The sequence below is a fragment of the Hevea brasiliensis genome, chromosome 6, assembly GCF_030052815.1.
Source record: "Hevea brasiliensis isolate MT/VB/25A 57/8 chromosome 6, ASM3005281v1, whole genome shotgun sequence".
Lineage (NCBI taxonomy): Eukaryota > Viridiplantae > Streptophyta > Magnoliopsida > Malpighiales > Euphorbiaceae > Hevea > Hevea brasiliensis.
Genome location: NC_079498.1, coordinates 103,127,406 through 103,142,043, shown reverse-complemented (window position 1 = coordinate 103,142,043; position 14,638 = coordinate 103,127,406). Strand labels below are relative to the sequence as shown.

At 28.3% G+C, this 14,638-nt stretch overlaps 1 protein-coding gene across 2 annotated transcripts; it reads left to right on the top strand.

Moving 5' to 3' along the window:
- The first annotated feature begins 4,749 nt into the window (after positions 1 to 4,749).
- On the top strand, positions 4,750 to 14,231 carry LOC110672427 (putative leucine-rich repeat receptor-like protein kinase At2g19210). Of its 2 annotated transcripts, none has more exons than XM_058148944.1 (14): positions 4,750 to 4,978; positions 5,597 to 6,143; positions 10,555 to 11,030; positions 11,137 to 11,275; positions 11,422 to 11,493; positions 11,669 to 11,740; positions 11,883 to 11,954; positions 12,041 to 12,121; positions 12,260 to 12,408; positions 12,496 to 12,695; positions 12,836 to 12,962; positions 13,141 to 13,203; positions 13,287 to 13,476; positions 13,640 to 14,231. In XM_058148944.1, exons 1-14 carry the CDS (start codon positions 4,843 to 4,845, stop codon positions 14,067 to 14,069), a joined length of 2,754 nt encoding a protein of 917 aa, XP_058004927.1. In that variant the 5' UTR covers positions 4,750 to 4,842; the 3' UTR covers positions 14,070 to 14,231. The 2 variants fall into 2 exon arrangements, with proteins under 2 accessions (XP_058004927.1, XP_058004926.1); XM_058148943.1 differs by having other exon boundaries at positions 4,750 to 4,987.
- Positions 14,232 to 14,638: the final 407 nt, after the last annotated feature.

Below are 14,638 nucleotides of genomic sequence, written 5' to 3'. Positions count from 1 at the left end.
TCACTTCATTCGGGACATTGTATCTCAGGTGACTGTAGTTGTGCAGAAAGTCTCTATACATGATAATCCAGCAGATATGATGACCAAAGGAGTTTGGTTGGCATTTATAGTGCTCAGTAGTGCCCTTGTGAGGGCATATGGCAAGACAGAGTGCTTTTGGTTATTTTGTTGATGATGGAGGAAATTCAAGTCAAGGGGAAGAATTGTTATTTTTTGTGGCTTGAATTTTGGATATGTTTTTCATGGACCCGAATTGTGACGCGACCCAAAAGTTTCACGTTGTGACCCGATTTGGATAAAAAATGAGATCTATGGTGGTAGCGGAGGGCACAGGTCGATAGGCTCAGACCCGAAGCCCACCACCGATAAGCTTGCGGTATGGACCAATATAAATATTGTAATATTTTATCATTTACGGTAGAGTTGTGAGATATTCAGGAAACACATTAGGGTTAAGGTTTGAGAGTTCTGAGTGATTATATCTTGTTCTTTTAATCATAGTGGAATTTTTTTTTTGTCTTGCTCGTGGACGTAGACTTTACGGTTGAACCACGTTAAATCTTGTGTTATTTTTCTTCTCTTTTCTATATTGTATAATTGTGCGATTTGTGTGTGCCTTAGATTTGCGTGCCTGTCATAACATTTTTATATATGATAAAACGTTATATTTGTATTTCAAAATATATATATATATTGTTTTTCTTAGGGTCAAAGTATTTTCCAATTAATATTCGCACATTGAAACTAAATTTCTTTTCTGAGCAAAAATTAATTAATTTTTTTAACAATTAAAGCGATATAAATCTACTGTTGCATTAATTTATAATATATAATAATTTAACTATATATTATTTGAATATAATTATTTATAGTATTATTTATATGTAATTATTTAAACATAAAATTTAAATGGAAGGAACATTTTATTAATAAAATAAATTTTGAAAGATATAATTATTTCAAATTAAAAAAGAGAGTAAACGAATTAATAATTAATTTGAAAGAATGGATATTTTGTTGATGGAATCAAATTTTAAGAATTAAATTATTTTTTATAAAAAAAAAAAGAAACTGATTCCTATGATTTTTACATACCTCTAGTTTTAATTTATAATTAATCCTTATTATAATTGATATGGAAGCTAATGTGAGTATGAGTTGTATTAAGCTAATGGTCCTATGGCAAAAAAGTCGCTAACAAACATAATATTCAAGATCTTATCTTATACTGAATTGAAATTTATTGTGGCAAGCACGTTGCAAGTTTAAATGGAAATATAATTATATTTCATAACGGTGAGAAACGAAAAAGATTATGTACTAAAGCCTTAATTTCTCTGATGGAAGGCTGACCCAAAGGCTAAAAAAGAATGAGAGGTTGGTTAACTCTATCATGTCACTCTCTCGGCCTTGTTATAGTGGTTCTGTTTTGTGGAGACTGAAGGTCTAGAGCCCTTTGGATTTAAGCCCCTGTGGTCTTTTTGTGCATCTAATAGCTTTTTCTGAATCTTTTTGGACGATGGCGTCTCTCTCACCTCAAGCAGCGGTCCTGCTAGGTGCACAGTGAAGAGCGGCAGCACTACGTTGTTTTGGTGATTAGTTCTTCTTCTTTGTACCTAGGGTTACTGGGTAGGGTTGGGGCCAGATTGCTTCTGTGTATGAGTTGTCTCTTTGCTGGGCATTACCTTTGAGCTCGTGTTTCTTTTATTTGTTTCTGTTTCTAAGCCCATGGTGTATAATAATGTATATTTTACCCTCTAGACATAGAATGCAATTGCAACTGCAATTAATAAAAAGGAGAGTTTCACATTACTATCTACTCTGTAGAGACAAATATGTTGGTTGGAGTTGAGGCTATGACTATGAAGGACTTTGTGAAGAAGGGAATATTGTTTGATCAATTCATTAACAGATTGATGACGGGACAATAAACTTAAGATAGAATTAAGAGAAGAGAAAGTAACTCTTTTGATATGTAAATCTATAAAATTATCACTAATTTCTAAACCTAAATGCACGTTTCTAAACCTACCCCTAACCAAGACTTCAATTCTCAAAAGACCATGCAACGTGGTAGCCATAAGAACTTTCAAAGTCATCATAACTCTAAGTACTGTGTTGTAAAGAAAGACTGACACCTACCTGATAAGAAAGCAGTGGTCCCATGGATGTAGAAGATAGAATTGACTTATATTCACCCTTTCCTTACGACACACCAAGATAACACTAATTTCTTGCATTTTGATTTTAATTTTTATTCTATGTTTAAATTATATTTTTTTATTAATTTTTATTATATGTCTAAATTTTAATTTGTTTTCAAAGAAAAATAATATTTAGAAAAAAAAGGATCAAATTAAATTTATATTTATAAGGAAAATAAAAAATAGCAAATCTATATGCAAATGCCCATATTTTAAATTATTTATAAAATTCATACTTGAATTTCAAAATTATTTTTTAAAAATAATAAAATTGAATTAATTATTCATTATTTAAATGAATTAAAGATGTGATTTATTATAATAAGAACATGCATTTAAATGAGATATAATTTAAGAGTTTTCAATAATTTATATTAATATAAATATTTATAAATGACAAAAATAAAATTTCATTTAAAAGAAGCGATATTAAAATAGATCGATAATATAAATTACCCAAGCCACGCTGATTATTGCTAAGATCAACATAGAAGGTAACTATATTGCCAGATTGTAAATGGCTAAAACTTAAGTAAATTTACAAAATTATCCTAATTTTTCAAATGGACTTTTTCTTTTCCACGTGGAAAAAGAAAAAAGAAAAAGGAAAAAGCAACCAACCCTGACCAAGATTCCAATTCTCAAAGGCCATGCGAGGTCGCCTCCAAAACAGCTTTCTAAGTCTTTTACTTATCATAAATCAAAAAGTAATTTATAACTAAGTTGTAAATTTCATAAATTAGTCTTTAACTTATCTTTTAAGTAATGATTCAATTTTTAAATATAAAATTTAGTAATAAATTAATATTTATTGTTAATTGTCTTCTGATTTAAAACAATATAATTAATTGTTATTTCAATGACATAGACTACAATGGGGAGATTACATTATAATGTTTTTTTTTTAAATATAGAAATTAATCAATTAGTTTCATTAAAGTAAAATGATTATATAATAATTTAATTAGCAAACTTATAAATTTCTTTTTTTAAAAAAAAGACAATTTTAATGAAAATAAAATATAATAATTAAATAATATATTTTTCAAATATAAAATTAAATAATTAATCTTATTAAATAAAAAAAAAACAAAATAATAATGTTTACTTGTTAAAAATATGCATTGCCGTTCTCAGACGGGCTAAACTTTGACATTTCTGAGATTGACCATTTCTTTGCATTGGAAACTTTGTCAAAGCTACAGGTGTTTTTCCCTCTCTAGCACGCTGCTTGCCTTCTAAGTTGTAACAAAACTCAACGGGCTGGCCCAACTTTAAGAAAAAATTGAGTCTTGCACACCTGCTACGCGGTTCGGTCACGGTTCTAGTTCATGATTACCATCACAGCTCCGCTGCGAATTTCTTATCAGATAGCAGACTTTTTTTTTCTTTTGTCCTTATAGTAATAAAATAAATATGAGGAATGAAAGTGAAACACTCATTAAAATTGAGGGACAGAGTAAAACTTTTTCCAATCTGAGTACATTGCCGTTCTCAGACCGGCGAAACTTTGACATTTCTGGGATTGATCATTTCTTTGCGTTTGAAGCTTTGTGAAAACTACGGGTGTCTCTGTCTCTCAAATCCACTGCTTGCGTTTTAAGTTGTAACGGAATTCTACCACCTGGCCCAACTTTAACAAAAATTTGAGTCTTGCACCTGCTACGCGGTTCTGTCACGATTTTAAATAAATTAATTAAAGTAAAAATTATTTCAAATAAATAATTAGAGCATTGTAATTTTATGTTTTTAATAATTTTATATTTTTTAAATGCCTCAACTCCATTTATTTTTTTTTATAAAAAATAATAATTGTTAAACTCTAAATAACATAACATAGAAGTAAGTGTATATCAAATAATTGATCAACTATATAATTTTTATGGGAACTGATGTATGATTGCATCTGGAACACATTTACCCCTGCTGATTGGATTTCATTGAACACCACCTCAAATATATATTGAGGTCCAGAGCAGCAATACTAGATTTTTTTTTTCTGAACTTAATTTATATAATTTAAAGTATAAAATATATAATAAAATTTATTTATTAAATATATTAATCTCACCTTCTCCCCTTACCATTAAAGCACCCCTTGAAAGTTTTAAGAACTGCAGCCCAAACATGAAGTCCCATCAGATCACTTAATGTTCCTTCCCCCGTACGTATAATTATGACAATGAATACTTCGCCAAAATATTAAAGATTTCACAAGGCAAACCAAGAAGGGAATTCACCATCAATTTTAACGGGGCCAACTATGGACCCATCCACCAGAATATTACCCCGGTAACCCTAAGTCAAGACTCCAAAGCCTTGGACGTGGAATTTACCGTTCGTTCCTTGCGACACAGCAAGTCAAGCAGGTCAACGCTTTATTAAAAAGCAGCTGTTTACAGTTTCTTTAATGAATGGCTAGAATTCAATCTCCAAGATCCAACGGCTATAATAGAACATGTATCCGTAAATGAATGTAGTTTAGTACGATTCCTATATATGCTAGCAATTAGAGGCAACCAATTTCAACCAAGTTTTTCCTGCATGCACTTGGAAACTTTGGTTAGCCTTGTGTCAGTCTTGTAATAAGAATTGCAAGTAATCCTATCTAAAACTTGTAGGCTGACCGATCATCAATATGGATGGTTGGCAGAGGTGCTTTTTGTTTTCAATACTATGGCTAATCTTTACTCCAATGGACGCTACTTTTGGGAGCCATAAAGTAACTGCAGCAGCAAATAATGAGCCAGCTGGAGGAAGAAAGCTTGCCACCGGTAACCCTGGTAAAGCACAGACCCAACTGGGCACTTCTTAGTTAATTCTTGGGTCACCCAATTAATCATTAATTCTTTTTATGTATGAGTTAAATAATCTGCTGCTTCATTAAAATTATCATGAAAGAGTTCATTTATCTATCTTGATGAAGAATATTTCTTACTTTGATTTATCTATACTCAAAATATAAATATGTGATTTTTATTTATTTTATATGTGAATTTTACTATATATCTTATGTTTTGAGCTATTATGTTTAGATAAACATTTTGCCTCAATGAAAGTTAATCATAAGCTGCACTTAATGGAAAAATAAAGGAAAGCATAAAGACTTCTAGAATCATGGGTTTATTTTGTTTTTTTGTCTATTTATCAGGCATCAAGATGTAAATTTTATTGATTTATATATGAGCTTTACCATACATTTTATATCTTTGAATTAGAAACAATAATTAAGTTCTAAATTCTATGCATTTTGTGTAGCTTCAAAAAAATTTTGAAAGCCACAAAAGTTTTTAGGTCCTATTGGTGCTTGCATTTATTTTCCTATAAACTAACTCTTATTTATGTTATTTAGCATAACTAACTCTTTTCTTATCTTTATGTCCAATTTAAAGGCTCCATAAGCATCGATTGCGGGGTGAATGATGATTATGTGGATGACAATGTAGGATTGCTTTACAAATCAGACAGAGATTTTATAAGCACCGGGGAAAATCATGATGCAGAACTCGGGTCCACTCAATTCGAGGCCTTTACAGAACGGCTGTGTAAGAATTTAAGAAGTTTCCCAACGGGAAGAAAAAATTGCTACACTCTGCGACCTAAACAGGGAAAAAACCATAATTACTTCATCAAAACTCTCTTTTGTTATGGCAATTATGATGGCAAGAATCAGCCTCCAAAGTTTGATTTGTATATAGGAGTTAACTATTGGATAACGGTGGAAGGTCTAGCTAGTTTTCTTTGGAGAACATACGACTTGTTTCATTTTTCTTCAACTGATATTATTCATTTGTGTCTTGTGAACACAAACGTTGGCGTACCTTTCATTTCAGCATTGGAATTACACCCTGTGAATGATTCCATTTATAGAAGTGAGTTTGGATCATTAATGGTTGCTCGAAGATCTCAACTGAGCTATCCTACCGACTTGAATTTCAGGTAAATAGATATGCATTTTAGTCTGTACATATATTATTGTTGCAATTAGTGTATATTAGCTTTTTTTGGCAAGTGCGTGCTTGTGCGTCTTATCATTTTTAATATTTTTTAAATTATTATTGTTTTTATTTAAAAAATTAATTTTAATTTATTTAAATTTATGATCTAATTGTAATAATAATAATAATAATAATAATAATAATAATAATAATAATAATAATAATTAATTACAAACCAACTTAGAATAAGAAACATTACACTAAATATTTATGTTAATAAATCATTATTTAACATTAAAACGTATAGAATTTATAAAAAAAAAATAGCATAAAGATAATATATAATATTTTCTTATGAAACAAATAAAATATAATACTTGAATTAAGAATCTCAACAAATAAAACAAGACAAAACTCTAGATATAAATGTGAATATATAAATGAAAATTATATATAGAGATTTTAAAAAATACACCATGTGGCTTACCGCATGATTATTAATTAAGAAAGAGAGTTTTCATTTTTATTAAATTAATATTATGAAGTTTTATGCTCTTATATTATTTTTGTATCAATTAACATAATACTAAAGTGACCATTTTTTTTTAATTTCAATTAGTGTCATTATCATGTTATTACTCTATTAAAGAATATGGATAATATGATGGTATAAAATTTTAAGACATTAATTTGATAAAAGTAAAGGTTTTGTCCATTTAGTGATAACACACTAAATATCACACTATATCCTTTTATAATATTCTCTCAATATATATATAATTAAAATTTTTAATTATTAATTTGTTTCTAATAAACTTTATAATTAATTTTTATTTATTTAATTCTATAATTTTATTATGAATGTTTTATATGAGGGTAGACTCATGTACCCTTTCTTTTCTAAAAATATTGGTTTTCCATTTTATTTATTATTTATTTAAATTATTAAAAATTTAATTTTAGTATTTTTTTTAAATTGTCTCTAAAAATTTCTCTTAGAATTTAGAAATAATAATTTTATCTAATTAACATTTAAAATTAGTTTTATCATCAATCATGAAAATAGATTGAATATTAAGTAAAAAAATCTAATTTTGTATGGTATACAAATTTATCTCTTTTTATTTTATTCCTATAGAGTCTTAATTACTTTTATTATAATATTTATAAATTATTATTTTAAAACAAAAATATATTTAATCCTCAAATCTTAAATTAAATTCTCTAAAAACTAATGCTCTAATTGATAGTTAAAAAAAATATTACAATAAATGCTGGTTATGATTTATGGATCTTTTCCACTAAGTTATTTCTGATTATTTAAGTTAATAAAAATATATGATCTATAAAAAAAAAATTGTGATCATTGTTTGATAAAAGTGTAATTTATAATTTTTTATTAATTATAATAATTATATAACTATTTAATTTTTATCCTCCTATATTTTTAATTATGTGTCCACCCCTAATTATTTATAAAATTTTTGTCATATCTATATAATATTTTAGTAAACATATTTAATCCACCAGATTACACATAGAGGTAACAAAAATCTGAAAGTTTTTTTTTCTCTTCCATCACTAGAGCACCTTTTTATGATTTGAAAAATTTTCTTTTACTTTAATTAAGTATATTATTTATTTATTTATTTTTTTAAACATAAATTCATGATTTTTTTAGCAAATATAAATTTATTAATTATTTTTTATAAGATTTTAATTTATGTTGCAATAAAAATTTTAGTTAAATAAATTATAAGTAATGTTCAAAATTTTAAATTTATAAAAATTTTAAAATTAATATAAATAATTAAAAATAATATAAAATTTAAAGGTATTTGGTCTGATAAAATTTCGCCCCCTCATTTATACATTCATATATATTTAAACATCAAGAAAGTTGTCTTCATCATGATTTTATTTTTGTTTTTTTTTGACAATATTATTTTGATAAACTTGATTGGGATAATAATCAAGGTTTTTAAACATGGCCCAATCAGTAAAAACATAGAGTTAAGAATTTAAAATTTAACTGCATTAAATTGGGATTTAATTAATATAATATAAATATATTATACAACTCAACTCAATTAAGCTTTTATCTAAAAAATTTGTAGATAATACAAATATATTATAAAATTATCAATTTCATTAAAAATAATATATTATTATATTTAGTTTAATATATTTTAGAAATAGTAATTAAAATAAATTTACTTAAATTTTGATGTGTAACTTTTTTTAAAAAAATAATTTTATAATATTTTAAAATAAAATATTTTATATAATATTTATATAATATTAGATTTATTCATATTAATAAAAATTAATTTTAAAATATTAAGAATTTATGAAACAATAAAAAATAAAAAATAATATATATTAATACATTAATAACATAAATTATTAGTATCATTAATTATTTAAATCATAGGTTAGTAAAATAGAGAAATTAACATTCTTTTTTTTTTTTTTACAATTGTCTTAAGTTAATAATTATTAATTATTTTATATTAATATTTATCGTAATAACATTAAAAATATTATATATAGAGAGAGAAATTTTTTATGAGTAATAAGATCAGGTGGTTTGATTAATAACTCAAGTAATCGATTTAAATGCAGTTGGATCTCATCAGTTCACTGGCCATCTGACCAATTAGTTATAGTTCGGCACAAATTTATTAAAATCAAGATTTGTGAGTGAATAAAATCGAACTAAGCTTTGATTCCAATTAAACCAGTTCAATTTTCAAAACTATGGTAATAATTGTATTATTCATTTATAAAGTCACTAATACTATTTTTTACAGTCAAATTTATCCTTTTTATACTTTTTTTTTTCATTTAATGTTTATTACCTATTTCTTCATTTAATGTTTATTACCTCTTTCTTCGCTTATATCTATTAACTTTTCTCATTCTTCATTTAATATCCACTAATTTGCTAATTTTTAAGAACAAAATTTATATAAAAGAAAAATTGAACCTTAAAGAAAAATTGAACCTTTAACCTAAAATAAAATACTTACATTCCTTAGCATTACACAAAACACTCAATTTAAACAATTTAATTATATAATATTATTCTATTTATAATAAAAATAGAAGCTAATGTCTCTTCCTCATAAATATAAATTTGAGAAAAAAAAATTTAGATTATCTTCTAAACAAATATAGGTTTAAGAGTTTATTAAAAAAATTAACAAAAAAATAATAAAATAAATAAAGAAAATTAATTTAAGAGTAGCTACCAGTGAGAAAATGCATAATGTGATTGCTTAAAAGAAAAGACTTGAAAAAAAAAAAAAAGAAGAGAAGGGAGGAGAGAAGAATTTAAATAGAATTTATATTTTATTAAAAACAAAGTAATAATGTAATTTTTCATGGAGACGAAAAAAATTAGGATATGATTGCAATGTAATCATTGCACCTACGGACGTTTATAGGTCCCCAATTAAGTAGTGAATGACATCTGATTTAATCCTTCTCATAGGAGAAAAGTATCATCTTGGGCAATTAAAGATTATTTTTCGAAGGTAGATTTAAAATGTGATTATCATTGCCATAGAAAATAACGGTTTATTAGATAGAAATCTTTTCATTAATTAATAATTATATCTAAATATTTTAATTTTAAATTATAAATTTCAACTTTTAAAATTAGAGCAATTGTTATTAAATCTTAAAATTAATTTATTTATAATATTGTGGGTAACAAAATAATCAAAATAATAATTTAACACCATAAAATCTATATTTGCTACTTTAGATTTTGAGTTTTAGTTAAAATTATTTTTAATATTAAAAGTTAAAATACGTAGTCTAAAGTTAAAGCATTTAGATATAATTTTCCATGTTTAGTATTTTTTATCTAATTAAAATAAAATTATTTTGATATTAATAGCATCAAATATTTTTTTCTAGCATATAAACTAATATTTTTTTAAATAGTTTGGTTGGTCATATCGAGAGCTGGCAACAAACTTTTTCTTCAGTACCATGCATGGACATGGTACTTTGCAAATTAATTGTCTTGCTGGATAATGTGTTAAAAAAGGTGTATTATTGCTATATATTCAGTCGGTTTATATATATCTTTCCTCGAAATTACGCGAAATATGTTACTCACATGTCAAGGAGGCCTATATTTTTTGAGTGAATACACACTATACTAAGAACATAATATAATTTTGTAAGTACTAAATAGGCATTAGAAGTTATCAATGAATTTTAATTAATGACATTAAAACAGTCTCTAAAACTATTATATTTCAAGTTTAAATTTCCATAGGAACTATTTGGAAAAAAATTTTAATAGGTACATCAATAGTGTGTGTGTATATATATATATATTGTTTAATTGCGTTGGTATAAATAAAAATGGGTGTTGGCTTATCTTTGATATTCAGGTACAAGGATGATGTCTTTCAGCGCATCTGGAGAACTTATGGGTTAGCAAATACGACTTGGGTCAATGCCACATCAGATATACAAGTCCAGGAAATTGATGATTCATATAAACTACCCATTGAAGTTTTAAAAACTGCAGCCCAGCCCCAGAAAGGCCTTCACTCATTGAGATACAACATTAGCTTTATCTGTTCCCCATCATGTGATTTTTATGTCTACTTTCACTTTGCTGAAATTGTAGAGATTCCACAAGATCAACGAAGAGAATTTACAATTACTCTGAATGATCTCAACTATGGACCCATTAGCCTGGAATACTTGAAGCCACGGACTATACCTCTTAAATCACCAAATGAAGGAGAGATTAACTTCACTATCAATCCAACAAGCAACTCCGACCTTCCACCCATTCTCAATGCCTTTGAGATTCTCAGTGTAGTTAAGCTTCCTCGTTCTCCAACAGACCAAGCAGATGGTATTTTTTTTTTTTTTTTTAACATTTGTAGTAACTGTTATATCAGTAGCAATAATTGATAATTAGAATGCTCAACATAAACTATATTTTTCTGGAACAATCATAGTTGATGCAATCATGGCCGTCATGCAATCATACAACATAAATGGAGATGAATTGCAAGGAGACCCCTGTGTGCCGAGAGATCTTTTATGGAATGGTTTGAATTGTAGTTATGACAACAATCTTCCAAGGATCATCTCTCTGTGAGTAGCGCTCATTTAAATTTCTTAGTTGTTAACAAAATATTCATAAGAGTAATGTTTTTTCTTTAAACTGCAAATCATTATATATCTATATTATGATTTGATGCCAACATATCACTCTAGCTTACTCTATGAACTGTGAACAGGGACCTCAGTTCAAGGAAATTGACTGGGGAGATAGCTTCGCCACTCTCCGCCCTCAAGGCAATTCAGTACTTGTAAGTACTGTTGACTAAGTTTTTAACTGTTCTTTTGAACATATCCTCTGCGTAAGACATTCTCCCATAGGGGGCAGCAACAGGGCACCCTTGTTACAGGGAAGGAGCTTTCACATATCTTGCTCTATCATAGTATAATATATAATATATGCTAATCTTTTTGTTATCTTTTCAGGGATTTATCATACAATGAATTGACTGGAATTCTCCCCAATTTTTTTTCTGAACTGTTGAACTTAACTTTGCTGTAAGTTTTCCCCAAAAAAAAGAAAAAAAAAAAAATTGTTGAACCATGCCCAAGTATGGTTAAATCTCCAAGTACAGAACTAATATCCTGCCTTCACCAAATAAATATATAACCGACATTATAATGGCATCTCCTCTTTCAGGGATTTATCTTACAATGAAATGACAGGGCCGGTGCCAGAATTTTTAGCACAACTGCCAAATTTAAAAACTCTGTGAGAAGAAACTTAGCATAAAATACATGATTTTTTTTTTTTTTTTATGAATTATACACGAGTGATTTAGTATGCATTCTTTTCAGAAATTTAATTGGGAACAAGTTCACTGGATCCATTCCACAATCACTTATAGCAAAGTCTAATAATGGAACATTGCAGTTAAGGTTTGATCATCTTCTCTTGTCCATCATTTTATTTTCATATTTTCCCAGCCATTAAAAAAAAAAATAATGATATTGAAAATACAGAGATTATTTAGTATCTGTTATATGATGAATTGATGACGTCATACTTAATGCTAGCTTCGACAAAAACCCAAATTTATGCCAGTCGGATTCATGTGAGAAAAAGAAGCATTTTCTTCTTCCAGTTGTGGCATCAATTATATCAATCTTGATGCTTCTACTCCTATGCATGATAGCTATCTCTTGGAGATATAGAAGACAGAAAGGTAATCTTTTTTCCCTCCATTTGCATATATCATTTTCTTTATCTCTCTATCTATATATTTCATACTCTGTTTATTGTACTTACACAGCAATAGCAGAAACACAAAAATCAAAGAATCAGACCTTTAGTTACTCAGAGATTGTTAGTATTACTGATAACTTTAATACCACCATTGGAGGAGGGGGCTTTGGAAAAGTTTACTTTGGAACCCTAAAAGATGGCACTCAGGTTGCAATTAAGCTGTTATCCCAATCATCAAAGCAAGGCTACAAGGAATTTCAAGCAGAGGTTAGATTTGAAAATACTACAGTTGCAGTTACAACTCAATTTAATCAATTATTTGTGCCCTTTTGTCATTATTACAAGATAGATGGATAGATATACACTGATTAATTAATAGTGATTTTTTTTTTAAAATTCAAATGCAGGTGCAGCTATTGATTATTGTTCATCATAGGAATTTGGTTTCACTAATTGGATATTGTAATGATAGTCATAACTTGGCATTAGTATACGAGTACATGGTTAATGGAAACTTGCGAGAGCATTTATCAGGTATCTATCACGACCTGTTGAAGAATTCCGTTAATCACTTGATTGGTTGCTTATAAAAAAAAAAAATATACACTTGATTTGTTGATTTTTCTAGATTTCTTATATAGACAGATATCCTTTTTTCGAATTTCCTCAAGACACCTCCTGAAAATGATAGGCTGGTGTATTTTGGTTGCAGATACTAGTGGAAATATTCTCACTTGGAAAGAGAGATTTCAAATAGCAGTAGATGCAGCTTATGGTTCTCGAGCGAAACCATTTCTGTTTTTCTTTACTTCTAGCTGCCCATTCATCATTCTCATTCATTGCTAACTGGCGTTGCAGGACTGGAGTATCTACATAATGGCTGCAAACCACCGATTATCCATAGGGATTTGAAGACTTCCAACATCTTATTGAATGAAAAATTGCAAGCAAAGATCGCTGATTTTGGATTATCTAGAGCTTTCACCAGAGAAAGTGGTTCACATGTATCAACTTGTCCTGCTGGCACATTTGGTTACCTCGATCCTGAGTAAGTGCTAAAGCTCAACTAGACCTCCTTGGTTTAGTGCTACTAGGAATATTTTATGTTTCTCTATATGAGGGTTGTCAAGTGGTTTTGCATTTGCGCTATTCTTGTCAAATTTGCTTTTGGTGAAAGTTCGATTGGACTAATTATTTGCTTTCTACAACAGGGCTCAAGCATCAGGAAACTTTAGTAAAAAAAGTGATATTTATAGCTTTGGGATTATTCTACTTGAGCTAATAACTGGTCAACCTGCAATAGTAAGAAACATCGATGGAAACTTCATTGGCATACATCAGTGGATTAGACCTATAATTGAGAGGGGTGATATTCAGTCCATTGTTGATCCTAGATTGCGAGGAGAATTCGATGCCAATTCTGCTTGGAAAGTTGTGGAGATTGCCTTTGCTTGTGTATCAAACACTGCAATACAGAGGCCGGACATGAGTCATGTACTGGCTGAATTACAAGAGTGCTTAGCTATAGTAATGGCTGTTGAAGAATCCCAAACAATGGAAGCTAGGGCGGTAAGATTAAACAATTCGCTTCGAATGAGTTATCTGGATATTGATACTGATATGGCTCCTAGTCCAAGGTAATCACCGAAGTATAGATCTCTTATGTACGGGCTTGAAATTTCTCTATACCTTTCACTTCTAGATTAACGTATTAAGCTGCATCTATAATTTGTTTCTGAAGTTTCTTGGAGATGTATAATTATCATTTCAAAATACTATATAGTGACTTTGTTTTTCAGAGTACTAGTAAGCGATAGAGCCATAACTGCATTTGCTGTGCCACTAGCTAGCTAGGCTGCAAAGTGGAAAGCACCCATTTGTCAAAGAAATGTGTTAGTTCTATTAAGATGCTTCATTACACCCCATACAAAGACGAGCCTCCAATTGAGTTTGAGTTTCAAAATTAATGAATCAAGATGTGTTCTCCTTAGCCTTGCACATTATCAAGCTCAGCACCCTATAGTTCCGTTTTTTAAAAAGACCAAAAAAAAAAAAAATTCCCTGCACACTACCATCCCTAATGATTATTGCCAAGATCGATATATATTTTTTGAAATTTTACAAATTTTCCTTCTATATTGAAAAATATATTTTAAAATAAATTAAATTTATAATAAATTTTATTTTCTTTAAGCGCATAAAATATGTAA